Source organism: Hyla sarda, chromosome 12, assembly GCF_029499605.1.
Source record: "Hyla sarda isolate aHylSar1 chromosome 12, aHylSar1.hap1, whole genome shotgun sequence".
Taxonomy (NCBI): Eukaryota; Metazoa; Chordata; class Amphibia; order Anura; family Hylidae; genus Hyla; species Hyla sarda.
This window is the reverse complement of record NC_079200.1, coordinates 1,346,053-1,368,579: the sequence shown is the minus strand read 5'-3', so window position 1 is coordinate 1,368,579 and position 22,527 is coordinate 1,346,053. Positions and strand designations below refer to the sequence as shown.

The 22,527-nt window shown below is 48.7% G+C and overlaps 1 protein-coding gene across 3 annotated transcripts in view; it reads right to left on the bottom strand.

Annotated features, from left to right (window-relative positions):
* The window catches only part of NCOA6 (nuclear receptor coactivator 6), a 56,267-nt gene extending 39,013 nt beyond the window's left edge, over positions 1 to 17,254 (bottom strand). The window contains exons 1-4 of one of the 3 annotated variants that reach the window (XM_056548185.1): positions 17,099 to 17,254; positions 9,879 to 9,986; positions 9,549 to 9,796; positions 556 to 711 (exon numbers count right to left, since the gene is read on the bottom strand). In XM_056548185.1, the coding sequence (XP_056404160.1) occupies positions 556 to 711; positions 9,549 to 9,765 (373 nt within the window). In that variant the 5' untranslated portion in view covers positions 9,766 to 9,796; positions 9,879 to 9,986; positions 17,099 to 17,254. The other 2 variants (XM_056548187.1, XM_056548186.1) reach the window with 2 other exon arrangements.
* Positions 17,255 to 22,527: the final 5,273 nt, after the last annotated feature.

Below are 22,527 nucleotides of genomic sequence, written 5' to 3'. Positions count from 1 at the left end.
CTAAAATGCAATAGAAATAAATCAAAATAAATTAAAAAGGGGGATAAGAAGGGGATCTAAAAAATATACTAAAAGATCAGACATGGCTGCTTTCTTCTCCAAACAGCACCACACCTGTCTTCTGGTTGCGTGTGGTATTGCAACTTGGCTTCCTTTAGCTCATTGCAATGGGTTGTAATACCGCACTCAAACTGAGGACAGGAGTGGCGCTGTTTGTGAAAATCCTGGGTAACAACCTTTAACCCCTTAAAGTCATTCCCTAACCAGGAGGTCTGACCAATGTGTCTGACCAGTGTTTCCCAACCAGTGCAAGACTAAAACTCCCAGCACGCCCGGACAGCCAAAGGAGTTGTAGTCTTGCAACAGCTGGAGGCACACTGGTTGGGAAACACTGTCACAAAGTCTCTGCCTCTATTGGTCCCGGCACGGTTATGCACAGTGTACAACAGCAATTATCAAGGCATGCTGGGAGTTGTAGTTTCGTTAAAGCTGCGCTGTCACAGGTCTAAAGACCATTGGTCGCAGATCCCAGATCAAGTATCGGGCGTTTCGTACCTTCAATCTGGACAGACAGGATCCCGAGGTCGCGCAGCTGCTGGTTGTTGCCCTGAGCGAGGAGGCGCAGGCGCTCGGCGGCCTCTCTGGGGATGTTGAACGTGACCCGGACGCTATTCCACGGCTCCACCTTCCTCAGCTTCAGACGGCTGGACTCTACGGGGTTAAAACGGAAACAACACTTACTGAGACATTATTAATAACGAGAAATGACCACGAGTAATGGAGGACGGTATAAACCACACGAAGGATCTATTCACCAGACATCTACGGTAATGGATTATAACAACTTCCACACTGATGGCCACAATATCTCTCAAATCATCGGACCCCCGCAGTGCAATCACAAGGGTCCGATGAGTGCAAATGGCTGCCGGGGAGGAATTACAAGCCTGTGGACAGCCAATCGTACTGATCAGTACTAAGTTAGAACATAGTAAAGAACTGTGTGTGTGTACATATATATACACATATATATATATATACATATACACACACACACACACACCTCCGCCCGCCCCTATAAAAAAATATTTCCCTTTCCTCATAAAAAAAAAAAAAAAAAATCCCTTTAAGTACCCCTTTAACCCCTTAAGGATTAGGCACGTACTCAGACGTCCGTGGGAATTTCGCATACCGCCACACGCAGGGCGGGTTGCGAAACCGGACGCCTGCTGGAATTGTCGAAAGTTCAGCAGGCGTCCGAGGCAAACACCGAGGGGGGTCCTGAAACACAGACCCCCCCCCCCATGTCGGCAATCGCAGAAAATCGCATTTCAATTCAGACATGCGATTTTCTGCTATTCCGGGCTGATCGAGTCTCTGGTGACCCAATCACCCGGAAAATAGTGATGATCTGACCTGTCAGTGACAGCTTCGATCATCTTGCAGGGTAGGAGTGAGGTTGCAGTGATGCGATCTCCTCCTATCCCCTGCCATTGGTCAGAACTGATTCTGACCAATGGCAGAGCAGGACAGTGGATTGCCATGGCAACCCCCCGTTCTGCCCACCCCTGGATGTCGCGGGGAACATGGGGAGAAGATGGAGGGTGGTACCTGCAGGAGAAGATGCCTGGGAACAGCTGATCGTCGCTGCAGACTGCTGGATCCTGGCTCAGGTAGGGAAGCGACGTGGGGGGGAATGAAAGTGAAAGTAAAGTGATCTTTACTGTGGCAACCACTAGGAAGGCCAAACTGCAACTCCCAGCATGCCCAGACAGCCAAAGGCTGTCTGGGTATGCTGGGAGTTGTAGTTTTGCAACATCTGGAGGGTCACAGTTTGGGGACCAGTTACAGTGGTGCCCAAATTGTAGCCCTCCAGATGTTGCCAAACTACAACTCTCAGCATACCTAGACTGCCCAGGCATGCTGGGAGTTGTAGTTCTGTAACATCTGTCCCTTCAGATTTAGCAATTTTCATGACATTTTTGATTATTGCTGCTCTACTTTGAAGCTCTCTAATTTTTTCAAAAAGTTAAAATATCTCCATTTTATGAGGCCAACATGAAGCGGACATATTGTATTTGTGAAGAAAAATAAAATGTATTTGGAATATCCATTTTCCTTACAAGTAGAGAACTTCAAAGTTAGAAAAATGCTAAATTGTCAAAATTTTCATGAAATTTGGGGATTTTTCACAAAAAACGATGCAAGTAACGATGAAAATTTACCACCAAAATAACGTAGAATATGTCACGAAAAAAACTATCTCAGAATCAGAATATTCAGTAAAAGCGTTTTAGAGATATTATTTCGTAAAGTAACGGTGGTCAGATGTGCAAAAAACGCTCTGGTCCTACAGTGAAAATTGGCCTGGTCATTAAGGGGTTAAAGATCAGGCCAATTTTATTTTTGCATTTTCGTTCTTTCCTCCTCACCTTCTAAAAATCATAACTCATATATTTTCATCCACAGACGAGTATGAGGGATTGTTTTTTGCGCATGCAGTTTTCCTTTGTAATGTTATCACAAATTTAACCATAAAATTTACGGCAATTTTTGTGGCGAAATTGAAAAGAAAACATCAATTTTACAAATTTTGGAAGGTTTCACTTTCACGTTGTACAATTTACATGAAAAATTATTTGTTTCCTTTATTCTGTGGGTCAATACGATTAAAATGATCCCCATGATTACACACTTTATAACGTCACCGCTTTAAAAAAAAATCATTAAAAATAATCGCAAACTTTTTAACCAAAAAAGTACATAAAAATCCCTCTATTTTGCAAATCTATAACTTTTACATTTTTACGTATAAGCGGCGGTATGAGGGCTCATTTGTTGCGCCGTGATCTGTACCTTTTTTTTTATACCCCATTTGCTTAATAAAACATTTATTAAAAGTTTCATATAATTTTTTTTTTTTTTTTTTATAAAATGTGACAAAAAAAGCAGCAATTTTTTTTATTTTTATTTTTTTACGTTTACGCCGTTCACCATATGGGATAATTAACATTATATTTTGTGGGCGATGCGATCATCCATTTTATGTGCTGCACTGCCGCAGATGCTGTGGTCTGTATTGATCACGGCATCTGAGGGGTTAATGGTGGACATCGGCTCTTATCACGGAGCATAAATGTACGTCCTGGTGCGTTAAGTACCACGGACATTTAGGGGTTAAAAAACTAACACCGCACAACATGTTTGGTATCGCCGCACGTGGTAATGTCCAAACTATTAAAAATGTTTAATGATCGGTCGCGGGGAACAACGAAAAAGTAAAAAAATAATATTAAATACCAGAATTGCCGATTCTTGGTCAGATAATATACTAGAAAAACGCTAAAAAGCCCCTCGGACATCTCCGTATACGGAAAAATAAAATCGTTACAGGGGTCAGAAGGGGAGGATTGCACAAAAGTCTAACCCTATTGACCCGAGCGCAGGAGACAGCATCAGCCAGGGTCTGGTCACGATCGCAATCATGTCCGCCATTAACCCCTCAGATGCAAAGTAAAAAAAATATCTAAAAGTTTTAATAAGTGAATAAGCCCCTCCCCCAATAAAAAATAAAATCCCTCTTTTACCTCCATTAAAAAATAAATAAAAATAAAAGTAAATCAAGATACTTCGCCACGTGCAGAAATGTCCGATCTATTAAAATATTATGTTAATGATCCCATATGGTGAATGGCGTAAATGTAAAAAAAAATACAAAATTTTTTTTATCACCTCATATATAAGAAAAATAAATAACGATAAAAAAAATCAAAACAAGAATAATCCTGATAAATACCACAGATCACGGCGCCAAAAATTACCCTCATACAGCCGCGTATACGAAAAAATAAGAGAGTCATAGGGGTCAGAAGGGGACATTTTAAATACATTTAGTTTGACTTCTTAGTATAGTAGAACAAAATCTATATAAATTGGGGATCGGTTTAACCCTTTCAGGACCGGGCCATTTTTTGAGATTTTGTTTTTTCCTCCTCGCCTTCTAACAGATATGACTTTTATATCTACAGATCAGTTTAAGGGTTTGATTACTGCGTCACCGGTTGGATTTTGTTATGACATCACTCATTTTACCTCCGAATGTAAAGTAAAAACAAACAACATTTTCTTGGGCAAAATTGGAACAAAAACAACAAACACCATTTTGCTAATTTTATCAGCTTCCGTTTCTCCCCAGCGCCACTATATCCTTATTCTGCACTTTACACTATATCCTTATTCTGTACTTTACACTATATCCTTATTCTGTACTTTACACTATATCCTTATTCTGCACTTTACACTATATCCTTATTCTGCACTTTACACTATATCTTTATTCTGCACTTTACACTATATCCTTATTCTGTATTTTATATCTTTATTCTGTACTTTACACTATATCCTTATTCTGTACTTTACACTATATCCTTATTCTGTATTTTATATCTTTATTCTGTACTTTACACTATATCCTTATTCTGTACTTTACACTATAGCCTTATTCTGTACTTTACACTATATCCTTATTCTGTACTTTACACTATATCCTTATTCTGCACTTTACACTATATCCTTATTCTGTACTTTACACTATATCCTTATTCTGTACTTTACACTATATCCTTATTCTGTACTTTACACTATATCCTTATTCTGCACTTTACACTATATCCTTATTCTGCACTTTACACTATATCCTTATTCTGCACTTTACACTATATCCTTATTCTGTACTTTATATCTTTATTCTGTACTTTACACTATATCCTTATTCTGTACTTTACACTATATCCTTATTCTGTACTTTACACTATATCCTTATTCTGTACTTTACACTATATCCTTATTCTGTACTTTACACTATATCCTTATTCTGTACTTTACACTATATCCTTATTCTGTACTTTACACTATATCCTTATTCTGTACTTTACACTATATCCTTATTCTGCACTTTACACTATATCCTTATTCTGCACTTTACACTATATCCTTATTCTGCACTTTACACTATATCCTTATTCTGTACTTTATATCTTTATTCTGTACTTTATATCTTTATTCTGTACTTTACACTATATCCTTATTCTGTACTTTACACTATATCCTTATTCTGTACTTTACACTATATCCTTATTCTGTACTTTACACTATATCCTTATTCTGTACTTTACACTATATCCTTATTCTGCACTTTACACTATATCCTTATTCTGTACTTTACACTATATCCTTATTCTGTACTTTACACTATATCCTTATTCTGTACTTTACACTATATCCTTATTCTGTACTTTATATCCTTATTCTGCACTTTACACTATATCCTTATTCTGTACTTTACACTATATCCTTATTCTGTACTTTACACTATATCCTTATTCTGTACTTTACACTATATCCTTATTCTGTACTTTACACTATATCCTTATTCTGTACTTTACACTATATCCTTATTCTGTACTTTACACTATATCCTTATTCTGTACTTTACACTATATCCTTATTCTGCACTTTACACTATATCCTTATTCTGCACTTTACACTATATCCTTATTCTGCACTTTACACTATATCCTTATTCTGTACTTTACACTATATCCTTATTCTGTACTTTACACTATATCCTTATTCTGTACTTTACACTATATCCTTATTCTGTACTTTACACTATATCCTTATTCTGTACTTTACACTATATCCTTATTCTGTACTTTACACTATATCCTTATTCTGTACTTTACACTATATCCTTATTCTGTACTTTACACTATATCCTTATTCTGTACTTTATATCCTTATTCTGTACTTTACACTATATCCTTATTCTGTACTTTACACTATATCCTTATTCTGCACTTTACACTATATCCTTATTCTGTACTTTATATCTTTATTCTAAACTTTACACTATATCCTTATTCTGTAGGTCCACACGGTTACATCCGTACCCAACTTATATAGGTTTTGTTTTATTTTATGACTTTTAAAAAATTCTAACTTTTTGTACAATAATTATTATGCTTAAAATTGTCCATTTCTGACACCTGTAACTTTTTATTTAATAGTTCAGACTAGAGATGTCCCGATACTGGTATTGGTATCGGGGCCGATACTAGCCATTTACATGGTATCGGGGACTGTAACGTCCCCGATATCTTGTGCCGCTCTGCTGCCCCGTCCTCCGGTCCGCATAATGGCGTCCTATGGAGGAACATGTGACACACACCTCACTCCGCCTCCTCCCCTGCGCCCGGCGTAACGCTACAGAGGAAGCGGAGTGAGGTGTGTGTCACATGTTCCTCCATAGGACGCCATTATGCGGACCGGAGGATGGGACAGCAGAGCGGCATCACCAGACAGAGGAGGTGAGCTGCCTGCAAGGAGGGGGGGCTGCTACTAATGTCTGAGCGGGGGGGGGGGGGGGGGAGACCCTGCTGCTGTCTAAAGGGGGGGAGGACCCTGCTGCTGTCTAAAGGGGGGACACCCTGCAGTTGTCTAAAGGGGGGGGGGCCCTGCTGTCTAAAGGGGGGGGCGCCCTGCTGCTGTCTAAAGGGGGGGGGCGCCCTGCTGCTGTCTAAAGGGGGGGGGGGCGCCCTGCTGCTGTCTAAAGGGGGGGGGGGCGCCCTGCTGCTGTCTAAAGGGGGGGGGGGCGCCCTGCTGCTGTCTAAAGGGGGGGGGGCGCCCTGCTGCTGTCTAAAGGGGGGGGGGGGCGCCCTGCTGTTGACTAAAGGGGGGGGCGCCCTGCTGTTGTCTAAAGGGGGGGGGGGCCCTGCTGTCGTCTAAAGGGGGGGGGGAGCCCTGCTGCTGTCTAAAGGGGGGGGCACCCTGCTGCTGTCTAAAGGGGGGGGGCGCCCTGCTGCTGTCTAAAGGGGGGGGCGCCCTGCTGTTGTCTAAAGGGGGGGGGCGCCCTGCTGCTGTCTAAAGGGGGGGGGGGCCCTGCTGTCGTCTAAAGGGGGGGGCGCCCTGCTGCTGTCTAAAGGGGGGGGCGCCCTGCTGCTGTCTAAAGGGGGGGGCGCCCTGCTGCTGTCTAAAGGGGGGGGGCGCCCTGCTGCTGTCTAAGGGGGGGGGGCGCCCTGCTGCTGTCTAAAGGGGGGGGGCGCCCTGCTGCTGTCTAAAGGGGGGGGGGCGCCCTGCTGCTGTCTAAAGGGGGGGGGCGCCCTGCTGCTGTCTAAAGGGGGGGGCACCCTGCTGCTGTCTAAAGGGGGGGGCACCCTGCTGCTGTCTAAAGGGGGGGGCACCCTGCTGCTGTCTAAAGGGGGGACACCCTGCAGTTGTCTAAAGGGGGGGGGGGGCGCCCTGCTGTTGTCTAAAGGGGGGGGGCGCCCTGCTGTTGTCTAAAGGGGGTGGGGCGCACTGCTGTTGTCTAAAGGGGGGGCGCCCTGCTGTTGTCTAAAGGGGGGGGGGGGCGCCCTGCTGTTGTCTAAAGGGGGACCCACTGTCTAAAGGGGGGCTGCTACTAATGTCTACAAGGGGATGGGGGGGCAGCAGTCTACAGGGGGGGGCTTCTACTAATGACTGTCGGGGGGCTGCTGTCTATAGGGGGGCGGCTGCTAATGTCTGCACCTATCTATCCTACCTACTATTACAGACAATCTTACAGCAGAGTCACCTGCACTGACTTGGATTTATTTGTAGATAGGTCAGGTGACCCGGTTTTTGCCGCAGCTCATCATGTGATCATCGTTCTTGCTATCAATGCAAATTCCCTGTTCTGTCCAATGGAGAAGAGAGAAATCTTGTCTCATACTACAGCAGCCGCCTCCATTGTACACAACAAGGACCCCACATATATACGGTAAACAGCGCCAGAAACCGCGTCACCCTGGGGTCAGATTCCCTTTAAAATATAAGTACTTGTACTAGGTATCGGCGAGTACTAGAATTAAAGTATCGGTACTCTTACTTAAAAAAAATGGAATCGAGACCCTGTCCCTAGTTCAGACATTTACGCACGCGGCAATACCACATATGTTTAGGTTTTATTTTTTTTATTTGAAATATGGGAAAAGGGGGGAGATTTAATTTTCTTAATTTTTTTTCTTTACACTTTTTTTAGTCCCCATAGGAGGCTTTACCATGTGATCTTTAGATTGCAGACACTGATCAATGCTTCTCCATAGGAGAGCATTGATCAGTGTTATCGGTGCTCCATTGCTTCAGCCTGGCAAAGCTGACAAAGCCTGGAGCACTGATTGGATGGCTGGGAGGAAGGTAAGAGACCTCCTGACGCCCTCTCAGCTGATTGGGATACCGCGGTTTCGCCACGACAGTCATAATCACCACACTTATCTACTCGGGAACGGGATTTACCACTTTTAATTTTAGAATACAGTCTGGTATGCGAACAAATTATTATAATTTTTTTTATTTTTTTTTAAGTTACAGGGGTCATAAAATGGCAATTAAAAAAATTCGAAAAAGTTCAGAATTTTTTTCAAATGAGTAAAACAAATGGAAACGATACAAATCTGGTATTACTGTAATCAGGCGCCTAAAGTATCAAAACAACACGTTATCTGACCACAAGGTAAATGGCGCAGAACAGAAAACCACCCAATCTACTAAATTATCTTTTACTATTTCAATTTCACTTCACCTATTTATATATAGATTATTTTGTTTTTGGTTCGGAGAATTTGTTATGGAACAATTAAAATGTATCATTATAGTAGGTAGTTATGGGTATTATAGGGCGAGGAGGAAAAGACCAGAGTGTAAAAGCGAAAATTGTCCGGACAAGAGGATCGTCCAATGGATACGCCCCACGTCCTGAACAGGTTAATTAAACTGCACAGTCAACAAAATTCCAAAGTCCAAAATTGCGTATTTTTGGTCGCTTTTTATACCACTGAAAAATGAATAAAAAGCTATCAAAAAGTCCCATCAAAACAAAAATGGTACCGATAAAATCTTCAGATTATTGCACAAAAAATTATCGCCCTGTACGCGGAAAAATAAAAAGTTATAGGGGTCAGAAGATGACATTTTTTTTTAAACATTCATTTTGGCGCATGTAGTTACAATTTAGTTTTTGTAGTAAAATAAAACCTATATAAATTGTTTATCAATTGCCCCAAAAATAAAAAAAATTTCTGGTTTAGATTTTCTGGTGAAATTATTAAAGGTCATTAAAAAGTAAAATTTTTGGCACAAAGAACACGCCCTCGTATGGATCTGTAGGTGGAAAATTGAAAGGGTTCTGATTTTTAGAAGGTGATTCAGCCTCGTCATAGGGACGTTGTGTGAATCAGCACCTACATCCATAGTTACAACCCATCTTCTGGGGGGCAGCTGCTGCAAAACTACAGCTCTCCGCATCTCCGGACAGCCAAAAGTCTGTCCTCCTCCTCCAGAGGATCCACACTGACCCTGAAAGGTAAATCAAAGCTTCCCTCTCATCTCATCTCTTAATGCAGTGGTTTTCAAACTGCAGCCCTCTAGCTGTTGTGAAACTACAACTCCCAGCATGCCTGGACAGCCTTTGGCTGTCCAGGCATGCTGGGAGTTGTGGTTTCGCAACAGCTGGACACACCCCTGACACTTACCCATGCTGATCAGATCGGGGACCCCGTGTAAAATCTTCTCAAGCTTCCACTTTAAGTCTATATCTCCGATGTCCCCTCTGAACGATACAAAGATGGTGGAGCCGCTGTCCTCTGCGTGCGGTTCGTCCTCTATCCCAGAGTCGCTGTCCCCCTCCAGGTCTATTGGGGAAGGAGACAGGGGTCTTTCCTGGAGGTCACCGGGGTCTCCCGACTCCATGGCTGTGAGTCTTGTGACGTCTCAGATTCTCCTAAGTGAAGACAAATAGGAACAATAACTCTTCTGCCATATAACAGTGTACCGCCCAATAGAGATCAGCGCCATTGTATTACCGTCACGGCTCCAGACGTGTCCCTCTACGTTTCTACACAGCGCACTTTCCTCAGGATGAAGGCGGCAGAAGACATCTTCAGTCTGATCTACAGCTGCAGCGCCCCACGCTGGAAGAGATGGAACAACACAGACGTGAGTGCGGAGACACAGGAACATTTATCATTCAGCAGAGTATGGCGGCATGACTGTGCGCGGTCCTGAAGAAGAACACTATGACAAGTGAGCACGAGCGGTCACTAGAGGAGGTCACCGCAGCCATCAGTAGAGGGGTCACCTGAACCATCACTAGAGGAGGTCCCCGCAACCATCACTAGAGGAGGTCACCTGAACCATCACTAGAGGAGGTCACCTGAACCATCACTAGAGGAGGTCACCTGAACCATCACTAGAGGAGGTCCCCGCAACCATCACTAGAGGAGGAGGTCACCGCAACCATCACTAGAGGAGGAGGTCACCGCAGCCATCAGTAGAGGAGGAGGTCACCGCAACCATCACTAGAGGAGGTCCCCGCAACCATCACTAGAGGAGGAGGTCAGCGCAACCATCACTAGAGGAGGAGGTCACCGCAACCATCACTAGAGGAGGTCACCTGAACCATCACTAGAGGAGGTCCCCGCAACCATCACTAGAGGAGGTCCCCGCAACCATCACTAGAGGAGGTCACCTGAACCATCACTAGAGGAGGTCACCGCAACCATCACTAGAGGAGGTCACCGCAACCATCACTCGAGGAGGTCACCGCAACCATCACTCGAGGAGGTCACCGCAACCATCACTCGAGGAGGTCACCGCAACCATCACTCGAGGAGGTCACCGCAACCATCACTCGAGGAGGTCACCGCAACCATCACTAGAGGAGGTCACCGCAACCATCACTAGAGGAGGTCACCGCAACCATCACTAGAGGAGGTCACCGCAACCATCACTAGAGGAGGTCACCGCAACCATTAGTGGATGGAAATGATTACCTCCAAGATGATCAACACTGCACAGAACGATCACATCTCTCACTGATCAGAGCCTTATACACAGTCCGCACAGAACGATCACCTCTCTCACTGATCAGAGCCTTATACACAGTCCGCACAGAACGATCACCTCTCTCACTGATCAGAGCCTTATACAGTCTGCACAGAACGATCACCTCTCTCACTGATCAGAGCCTTATACACAGTCTGCACAGAACGATCACCTCTCTCACTGATCAGAGCCTTATACACAGTCTGCACAGAACGATCACCTCTCTCACTGATCAGAGCCTTATACACAGTCTGCACAGAACGATCACCTCTCTCACTGATCAGAGCCTTATATACAGTCCGCACAGAACGATCACCTCTCTCACTGATCAGAGCCTTATACACAGTCTGCACAGAACGATCACCTCTCACTGATCAGAGCCTTATACACAGTCCGCACAGAACGATCACCTCTCTCACTGATCAGAGCCTTATACACAGTCCGCACAGAACGATCACATCTCACTGATCAGAGCCTTATACACAGTCCGCACAGAACGATCACCTCTCTCACTGATCAGAGCCTTATACACAGTCCGCACAGAACGATCACCTCTCTCACTGATCAGAGCCTTATACACAGAACGATCACCTCTCTCACTGATCAGAGCCTTATACACAGAACGATCACCTCTCTCACTGATCAGAGCCTTATACACAGAACGATCACCTCTCTCACTGATCAGAGCCTTATACACAAAACGATCACCTCTCTCACTGATCAGAGCCTTATACACAGAACGATCACCTCTCTCACTGATCAGAGCCTTATACACAGTCCGCACAGAACGATCACCTCTCTCACTGATCAGAGCCTTATACACAGTCTGCACAGAACGATCACCTCTCTCACTGATCAGAGCCTTATACACAGAACGATCACCTCTCTCAATGATCAGAGCCTTATATAGTCTACACAGAGCGATCACCTCTCTCACTGATCAGAGCCTTATACACAGTCCCCACAGAATGATCACCTCTCACTGATCAGAGCCTTATACACAGTCCGCACAGAATGATCACCCTCTCTCACTGATCAGAGCCTTATACACAGTCCGCACAGAATGATCACCCTCTCTCACTGATCAGAGCCTTATACACAGAACGATCACCTCTCTCACTGATCAAAGCCTTATACACAGAACGATCACCTCTCTCACTGATCAGGATCTTCACACATCTCCATTATCACATGACCTCCACTTCCGTTCACACCGGTCACATGAACAAATACGATGATTTAATTGGACGCACAGAAGACGTGATCAGAGTTTGTTCTTCGGTCGCTCGCTGATCTTTTTAAATGAGATGATTATAGGATACAAAGTCTAAGGATCATGTGCCGGATAACGGACCCGAGTAAAGAGATTGTAAGGGTCTATTCACACGTACAGTATTCTGCGCAGATTATTGGCGAGGGATTTTCTGCTGCAGATTTCAATGTAAACTGAAATCCTGCGCAAATCTGTGAATAGACCCTAAAGAGCACAAAAGGTCTGTCCTGTGCTGCCCCTCACTACTGCCCCCCTGCCCCTCACTACTGCCCCCCTGCCCCTCACTACTGCCCCCCACTACTGCCCCTCACTACTGCCCCCCTGCCCCTCACTACTGCCCCGCCTGCCCCTCACTACTGCCCCCCTGCCCCTCACTAATGCCCTGCCTGCCCCTCACTACTGCCCCGCCTGCCCCTCACTACTGCCCCCCTGCGCGGTCTCTGAAGAATAAATTATACTGAGGAGGGAACACATGATAAACCAGGACCTCACGTATCGTCACCGCGACATCCTCCTCTTCCTCCTGCAGCCATTGGTCATCATGTGACTGGCCCCGCCCCCTCAAGAAGTATAAACATCCAGGGGGCGGCAGTGAGCAGAACAGGAGGACATGTTACCTGGACAACCCCTCAGATACCACAGAACCTGTGTGACCATTCCCTTTAGGCCTTGTACACGGTGGGACTCCGGGGGCCTCAGGCAGTGAGGTGAGTCCTCCATCAGTCTCCCGGGGGCCCCAGGCGGTGAGGCGAGTCCTCCATCAGTCCCCCGGGGGCCCCAGGCAGTGAGGCGAGTCCTCCATCAGTCTCCCGGGGGGCCCAGGCGGTGAGGCGAGTCCTCCATCAGTCCCCCGGGGGCCCCAGGCAGTGAGGCGAGTCCTCCATCAGTCTCCCGGGGGCCCCAGGCGGTGAGGCGAGTCCTCCATCAGTCCCCCGGGGGCCCAGGCGGTGAGGCGAGTCCTCCATCAGTCCCCCGGGGGGCCCCAGGCAGTGAGGTGAGTCCTCCATCAGTCTCCCGGGGGCCCCAGGCAGTGAGTTGAGTCCTCCATCAGTCCCCCGGGGGCCCCAGGCAGTGAGGTGAGCCCTCCATCAGTCTCCCGGGGGCCCCAGGCAGTGAGGTGAGCCCTCCATCAGTCCCCCGGGGGCCCCAGGCAGTGAGGTGAGCCCTCCATCAGTCCCCCGGGGGCCCCAGGCAGTGAGGTGAGCCCTCCATCAGTCTCCCGGGGGCCCCAGGCAGTGAGGTGAGTCCTCCATCAGTCTCCGGGGGCCCCAGGCAGTGAGGTGAGTCCTCCATCAGTCTCCGGGGGCCCCAGGCAGTGAGTTGAGTCCTCCATCAGTCTCCCGGGGGCCCCAGGCAGTGAGGTGAGTCCTCCATCAGTCTCCCGGGGGCCCCAGGCAGTGAGGTGAGTCCTCCATCAGTCCCCCCGGGGGCCCCAGACGGTGAGGTGAGTCCTCCATCAGTCTCCGGGGGCCCCAGGCAGTGAGTTGAGTCCTCCATCAGTCCCCCGGGGGCCCCAGGCAGTGAGGTGAGTCCTCCATCAGTCTCCCGGGGGCCCCAGGCAGTGAGGTGAGTCCTCCATCAGTCCCCCGGGGGCCCCAGGCAGTGAGGTGAGCCCTCCATCAGTCCCCCGGGGGCCCCAGGCAGTGAGGTGAGTCCTCCATCAGTCTCCCGGGGGCCCCAGGCAGTGAGGTGAGTCCTCCATCAGTCCCCCGGGGGCCCCAGGCAGTGAGGTGAGCCCTCCATCAGTCCCCCGGGGGCCCCAGGCAGTGAGGTGAGTCCTCCATCAGTCCCCCGGGGGCCCCAGGCAGTGAGGTGAGTCCTCCATCATTCTCCCGGGGGCCCCAGGCAGTGAGGTGAGTCCTCCATCAGTCCCCCGGGGGCCCCAGGCAGTGAGGTGAGCCCTCCATCAGTCCCCCGGGGGCCCCAGGCAGTGAGGTGAGCCCTCCATCAGTCCCCCGGGGGGCCCCAGGCAGTGAGGTGAGCCCTCCATCAGTCTCCCGGGGGCCCCAGGCAGTGAGGTGAGTCCTCCATCAGTCTCCGGGGGCCCCAGGCAGTGAGGTGAGTCCTCCATCAGTCTCCGGGGGCCCCAGGCAGTGAGTTGAGTCCTCCATCAGTCTCACGGGGGCCCCAGGCAGTGAGGTGAGTCCTCCATCAGTCTCCCGGGGGCCCCAGGCAGTGAGGTGAGTCCTCCATCAGACTCCCGGGGGCCCCAGGCGGTGAGTTGAGTCCTCCATCAGTCTCCGGGGGCCCCAGGCAGTGAGGCGAGTCCTCCATCAGTCTCCCGGGGGCCCCAGGCAGTGAGGTGAGCCCTCCATCAGTCTCCCGGGGGCCCCAGGCAGTGAGGTGAGTCCTCCATCAGTCTCCGGGGGCCCCAGGCAGTGAGGTGAGTCCTCCATCAGTCTCCGGGGGCCCCAGGCAGTGAGTTGAGTCCTCCATCAGTCTCCCGGGGGCCCCAGGCAGTGAGGTGAGTCCTCCATCAGTCTCCCGGGGGCCCCAGGCGGTGAGTTGAGTCCTCCATCAGTCTCCGGGGGCCCCAGGCAGTGAGGTGAGTCCTCCATCAGTCCCCCGGGGGCCCCAGGCAGTGAGGTGAGTCCTCCATCAGTCTCCCGGGGGCCCCCAGGCAGTGAGGTGAGTCCTCCATCAGTCCCCCGGGGGCCCCAGGCAGTGAGGTGAGTCCTCCATCAGTCTCCCGGGGGCCCCAGGCGGTGAGTTGAGTCCTCCATCAGTCCCCCGGGGGCCCCAGGCAGTGAGGTGAGTCCTCCATCAGTCTCCCGGGGGCCCCAGGCAGTGATGTGAGTCCTCCATCAGTCCCCCGGGGGCCCCAGCCAGTCAGGTGAGTCCTCCATCAGTCCCCCGGGGGCCCCAGACGGTGAGGTGAGTCCTCCATCCGGCTCCCAGGTCTCCCATGATTAAACGGCCATCGGAATATAAGAAAATGCACCGAACTCTCCAGCAACGGCGCCAATCACAACAGACGCAATGCACCCGCCGCCTCCGTGAGGTGAAGAATGGCGCGGTCAGGATAATGGTGAAAATGTGTGCAGGCGAATAACGGGATCATGTGACCAGACAATCCTGCAGGAAACCTCCAGTGACCGCGATGACCGAACGGCCGAAAGATACGAGACATGAGGTATACAAAGCGGTATGGATGAGCTCAGATACCGCGATACCGGCTCAGGCACCGTGATACCGGCTCAGATACCGCGATAAAGCTATAAGGGATCGGATACAAAGTTACAGGAGCAAATTCAACGTTACTGGCTCAGACGTAGCGCTACAGCCTTAGATACAGTAACATGGGCTCAGACGTAGCGCTACAGGCTTAGATACAGTAACATGGGCTCAGACGTAGCGATACAGCCTTAGATACAGTAACATGGGCTCAGACGTAGCGATACAGCCTTAGATACAGTAACATGGGCTCAGACGTAGCGATACAGCCTTAGATACAGTAACATGGGCTCAGACGTAGCGATACAGCCTTAGATACAGTAACATGGGCTCAGGCGTAGCGATACAGCCTTAGATACAGTAATATGGGCTCAGACGTAGCGATACAGGCTTAGATACAGTAATATGGGCTCAGGCGTAGCGATACAGGCTTAGATACAGTAATATGGGCTCAGGCGTAGCGATACAGGCTTAGATACAGTAATATGGGCTCAGACGTAGCGATACAGCCTTAGATACAGTAATATGGGCTCAGACGTAGCGATACAGCCTTAGATACAGTAATATGGGCTCAGACGTAGCGATACAGGCTTAGATACAGTAATATGGGCTCAGGCGTAGCGATACAGGCTTAGATACAGTAATATGGGCTCAGGCGTAGCGATACAGGCTTAGATACAGTAATATGGGCTCAGACGTAGCGATACAGGCTTAGATACAGTAATATGGGCTCAGGCGTAGCGATACAGGCTTAGATACAGTAATATGGGCTCAGGCGTAGGGATACAGGCTTAGATACAGTAATATGGGCTCAGGCGTAGCGATACAGGCTTAGATACAGTAATATGGGCTCAGGCGTAGCGATACAGGCTTAGATACAGTAATATGGGCTCAGACGTAGCGATACAGGCTTAGATACAGTAATATGGGCTCAGACGTAGCGATACAGGCTTAGATACAGTAATATGGGCTCAGACGTAGCGATACAGGCTTAGATACAGTAATATGGGCTCAGACGTAGCGATACAGGCTTAGATACAGTAATATGGGCTCAGGCGTAGCGATACAGGCTTAGATACAGTAATATGGGCTCAGGCGTAGCGATACAGGCTTAGATACAGTAATATGGCTCAGGCGTAGCGATACAGGCTTAGATACAGTAATATGGGCTCAGGCGTAGCGATACAGGCTTAGATACAGTAATATGGGCTCAGACGTAGCGATACAGGCTTAGATACAGTAATATGGGCTCAGACATAGCGATACAGGCTTAGATACAGTAATATGGGCTCAGACGTAGCTATACAGGCTTAGATACAGTAATATGGGCTCAGACGTAGCGATACAGCATTAGATACAACAATACAGTCTTAAATACAACAATACAGGCTTAGATACAATACAGGATTAGATACAATAATACAGGATTAGATACAACAATACAGGCTTAGTTACAATAATACAGGCTTAGATACAACAATACAGGATTAGATACAACAATACAGGATTAGATACACTGTAACAGCCGCACATTCTCTCTCCCTTTCAGTCACTTCTTATATTTCACCAACTTTTAATATTTGCAAATAAATTCAAAAATCTAAAATCACCAAATAATCGTCTGACAGATGAAGGTCTCCGCCTCATACACACAGCGCGGAGAGGAGCCGGTACCGCACATCTGTACAGGGACCACCCGGGACTGCACCGGCCTCAACACACGAACACAGACCGGAACCGGAGGCCGCTCACCTGACACCGGACGCCTTCCCGGGAACAACGGAACACAGCGAGGCCCAGACTGTACCACCCTGCGCGCTCAGAGGGGGGAGCGAGAACGGCAGATTTACAAGACAGGCAGAAATGGAAAGCAAAACAAAGAGAACCCCCCTGCTAACATGGTACAGCCCAGACAACCAATCACAAGCAACCCGTGACGTCATCACACAGTTTGGCGCCGTATTGGGTGTGGCTTCAAACAGGAACAGGAGGAGTTGGGGACAAAGTAAAAATCCAGAGCGCCGCCTGATGTGAGAAAATAACGAACAGCGACATCTGCTGGAGACATCGGGGAGTGCACTGTGTCACATATACAGTATATAGGAGCAGTGACCTCTGCTGGAGACATCAGGGAGTGCACTGTGTCACATATACAGTATAGGAGCAGTGACCTCTGCTGGAGACATCAGGGAGTGCACTGTGTCACATATACAGTATAGGAGCAGTGACCTCTGCTGGAGACATCAGGGAGTGCACTGTGTCACATATACAGTATAGGAGCAGTGACCTCTGCTGGAGACATCAGGGAGTGCACTGTGTCACATATACAGTATAGGGGCAGTGACCTCTGCTGGAGACATCAGGGAGTGCACTGTGTCACATATACAGTATAGGAGCAGTGACCTCTGCTGGAGACATCAGGGAGTGCACTGTGTCACATATACAGTATAGGAGCAGTGACCTCTGCTGGAGACATCAGGGAGTGCACTGTGTCACATATACAGTATAGGAGCAGTGACCTCTGCTGGAGACATCAGGGAGTGCACTGTGTCACATATACAGTATAGGAGCAGTGACCTCTGCTGGAGACATCAGGGAGTGCACTGTGTTACATATACAGTATAGGAGCAGTGACCTCTGCTGGAGACATCAGGGAGTGCACTGTGTCACATATACAGTATAGGAGCAGTGACCTCTGCTGGAGACATCAGGGAGTGCACTGTGTCACATATACAGTATAGGAGCAGTGACCTCTGCTGGAGACATCGGGGAGTGCACTGTGTCACATATACAGTATAGGAGCAGTGACCTCTGCTGGAGACATCGGGGAGTGCACTGTGTCACATATACAGTATAGGAGCAGTGACCTCTGCTGGAGACATCAGGGAGTGCACTGTGTCACATATACAGTATAGGAGCAGTGACCTCTGCTGGAGACATCAGGGAGTGCACTGTGTCACATATACAGTATAGGGGCAGTGACCTCTGCTGGAGACATCGGGGAGTGCACTGTGTCACATATAAAGTATATAGGAGCAGTGACCTCTGCTGGAGACATCGGGGAGTGCACTGTGTCACATATACAGTATAGGAGCAGTGACCTCTGCTGGAGACATCGGGGAGTGCACTGTGTCACATATACAGTATAGGAGCAGTGACCTCTGCTGGAGACATCAGGGAGTGCACTGTGTCACATATACAGTATATAGGAGCAGTGACCTCTGCTGGAGACATCGGGGAGTGCACTGTGTCACATATACAGTATATAGGAGCAGTGACCTCTGCTGGAGACATCAGGGAGTGCACTGTGTCACATATACAGTATAGGAGCAGTGACCTCTGCTGGAGACATCGGGGAGTGCACTGTGTCACATATACAGTATATAGGAGCAGTGACCTCTGCTGGAGACATCAGGGAGTGCACTGTGTCACATATACAGTATAGGAGCAGTGACCTCTGCTGGAGACATCGGGGAGTGCACTGTGTCACATATACAGTATAGGAGCAGTGACCTCTGCTGGAGACATCAGGGAGTGCACTGTGTCACATATACAGTATATAGGAGCAGTGGCCTCTGCTGGAGACATCAGGGAGTGCACTGTGTCACATATACAGTATAGGAGCAGTGACCTCTGCTGGAGACATCAGGGAGTGCACTGTGTCACATATACAGTATAGGAGCAGTGACCTCTGCTGGAGACATCGGGGAGTGCACTGTGTCACATATACAGTATATAGGAGCAGTGACCTCTGCTGGAGACATCAGGGAGTGCACTGTGTCACATATACAGTATAGGAGCAGTGACCTCTGCTGGAGACATCGGGGAGTGCACTGTGTCACATATACAGTATAGGGGCAGTGACCTCTGCTGGAGACATCAGGGAGTGCACTGTGTCACATATACAGTATAGGAGCAGTGACCTCTGCTGGAGACATCGGGGAGTGCACTGTGTCACATATACAGTATATAGGAGCAGTGACCTCTGCTGGAGACATCAGGGAGTGCACTGTGTCACATATACAGTATAGGAGCAGTGACCTCTGCTGGAGACATCGGGGAGTGCACTGTGTCACATATACAGTATATAGGAGCAGTGACCTCTGCTGGAGACATCAGGGAGTGCACTGTGTCACATATACAGTATAGGGGCAGTGACCTCTGCTGGAGACATCAGGGAGTGCACTGTGTCACATATACAGTATAGGAGCAGTGACCTCTGCTGGAGACATCGGGGAGTGCACTGTGTTACATATACAGTATATAGGAGCAGTGACCTCTGCTGGAGACATCAGGGAGTGCACTGTGTCACATATACAGTATAGGGGCAGTGACCTCTGCTGGAGACATCAGGGAGTGCACTGTGTCACATATACAGTATATAGGAGCAGTGACCTCTGCTGGAGACATCAGGGAGTGCACTGTGTCACATATACAGTATAGGAGCAGTGACCTCTGCTGGAGACATCGGGGAGTGCACTGTGTCACATATACAGTATATAGGAGCAGTGACCTCTGCTGGAGACATCAGGGAGTGCACTGTGTCACATATACAGTATAGGGGCAGTGACCTCTGCTGGAGACATCAGGGAGTGCACTGTGTCACATATACAGTATATAGGAGCAGTGACCTCTGCTGGAGACATCAGGGAGTGCACTGTGTCACATATACAGTATAGGAGCAGTGACCTCTGCTGGAGACATCAGGGAGTGCACTGTGTCACATATACAGTATAGGGGCAGTGACCTCTGCTGGAGACATCAGGGAGTGCACTGTGTCACATATACAGTATAGGAGCAGTGACCTCTGCTGGAGACATCGGGGAGTGCACTGTGTTACATATACAGTATATAGGAGCAGTGACCTCTGCTGGAGACATCAGGGAGTGCACTGTGTCACATATACAGTATAGGAGCAGTGACCTCTGCTGGAGACATCAGGGAGTGCACTGTGTCACATATACAGTATATAGGAGCAGTGACCTCTGCTGGAGACATCAGGGAGTGCACTGTGTCACATATACAGTATAGGGGCAGTGACCTCTGCTGGAGACATCAGGGAGTGCACTGTGTCACATATACAGTATAGGAGCAGTGACCTCTGCTGGAGACATCGGGGAGTGCACTGTGTCACATATACAGTATAGGAGCAGTGACCTCTGCTGGAGACATCGGGGAGTGCACTGTGTCACATATACAGTATATAGGAGCAGTGACCTCTGCTGGAGACATCGGGGAGTGCACTGTGTCACATATACAGTATAGGAGCAGTGACCTCTGCTGGAGACATCGGGGAGTGCACTGTGTCACATATACAGTATAGGGGCAGTGACCTCTGCTGGAGACATCGGGGAGTGCACTGTGTCACATATACAGTATAGGAGCAGTGACCTCTGCTGGAGACATCGGGGAGTGCACTGTGTCACATATACAGTATAGGGGCAGTGACCTCTGCTGGAGACATCAGGGAGTGCACTGTGTCACATATACAGTATAGGAGCAGTGACCTCTGCTGGAGACATCAGGGAGTGCACTGTGTCACATATACAGTATAGGAGCAGTGACCTCTGCTGGAGACATCAGGGAGTGCACTGTGTCACATATACAGTATAGGAGCAGTGACCTCTGCTGGAGACATCGGGAAGTGCACTGTGTCACATATACAGTATAGGAGCAGTGACCTCTGCTGGAGACATCAGGGAGTGCACTGTGTCACATATACAGTATAGGAGCAGTGACCTCTGCTGGAGACATCAGGGAGTGCACTGTGTCACATATACAGTATAGGAGCAGTGACCTCTGCTGGAGACATCAGGGAGTGCACTGTGTCACATATACAGTATAGGGGCAGTGACCTCTGCTGGAGACATCAGGGAGTGCACTGTGTCACATATACAGTATAGGGGCAGTGACCTCTGCTGGAGACATCAGGGAGTGCACTGTGGTCACATATACAGTATAGGAGCAGTGACCTCTGCTGGAGACATCAGGGAGTGCACTGTGTCACATATACAGTATAGGAGCAGTGACCTCTGCTGGAGACATCAGGGAGTGCACTGTGTCACATATACAGTATAGGAGCAGTGACCTCTGCTGGAGACATCGGGGAGTGCACTGTGTCACATATACAGTATATAGGAGCAGTGACCTCTGCTGGAGACATCGGGGAGTGCACTGTGTCACATATACAGTATAGGAGCAGTGACCTCTGCTGGAGACATCGGGGAGTGCACTGTGTCACATATACAGTATAGGGGCAGTGACCTCTGCTGGAGACATCAGGGAGTGCACTGTGTCACATATACAGTATAGGGCAGTGACCTCTGCTGGAGACATCAGGGAGTGCACTGTGTCACATATACAGTATAGGAGCAGTGACCTCTGCTGGAGACATCAGGGAGTGCACTGTGTCACATATACAGTATATAGGAGCAGTGACCTCTGCTGGAGACATCAGGGAGTGCACTGTGTCATATATACAGTATAGGAGCAGTGACCTCTGCTGGAGACATCGGGGAGTGCACTGTGTCACATATACAGTATAGGAGCAGTGACCTCTGCTGGAGACATCAGGGGAGTGCACTGTGTCACATATACAGTATAGGAGCAGTGACCTCTGCTGGAGACATCAGGGAGTGCACTGTGTCACATATACAGTATAGGAGCAGTGACCTCTGCTGGAGACATCAGGGAGTGCACTGTGTCACATATACAGTATAGGAGCAGTGACCTCTGCTGGAGACATCAGGGAGTGCACTGTGTCACATATACAGTATAGGAGCAGTGACCTCTGCTGGAGACATCAGGGAGTGCACTGTGTCACATATACAGTATAGGAGCAGTGACCTCTGCTGGAGACATCAGGGAGTGCACTGTGTCACATATACAGTATAGGAGCAGTGATCTCTGCTGGAGACATCGGGGAGTGCACTGTGTCACATATACAGTATAGGAGCAGTGACCTCTGCTGGAGACATCAGGGAGTGCACTGTGTCACATATACAGTATAGGAGCAGTGACCTCTGCTGGAGACATCAGGGAGTGCACTGTGTCACATATACAGTATAGGAGCAGTGACCTCTGCTGGAGACATCGGGGAGTGCACTGTGTCACATATACAGTATATAGGAGCAGTGACCTCTGCTGGAGACATCAGGGAGTGCACTGTGTCACATATACAG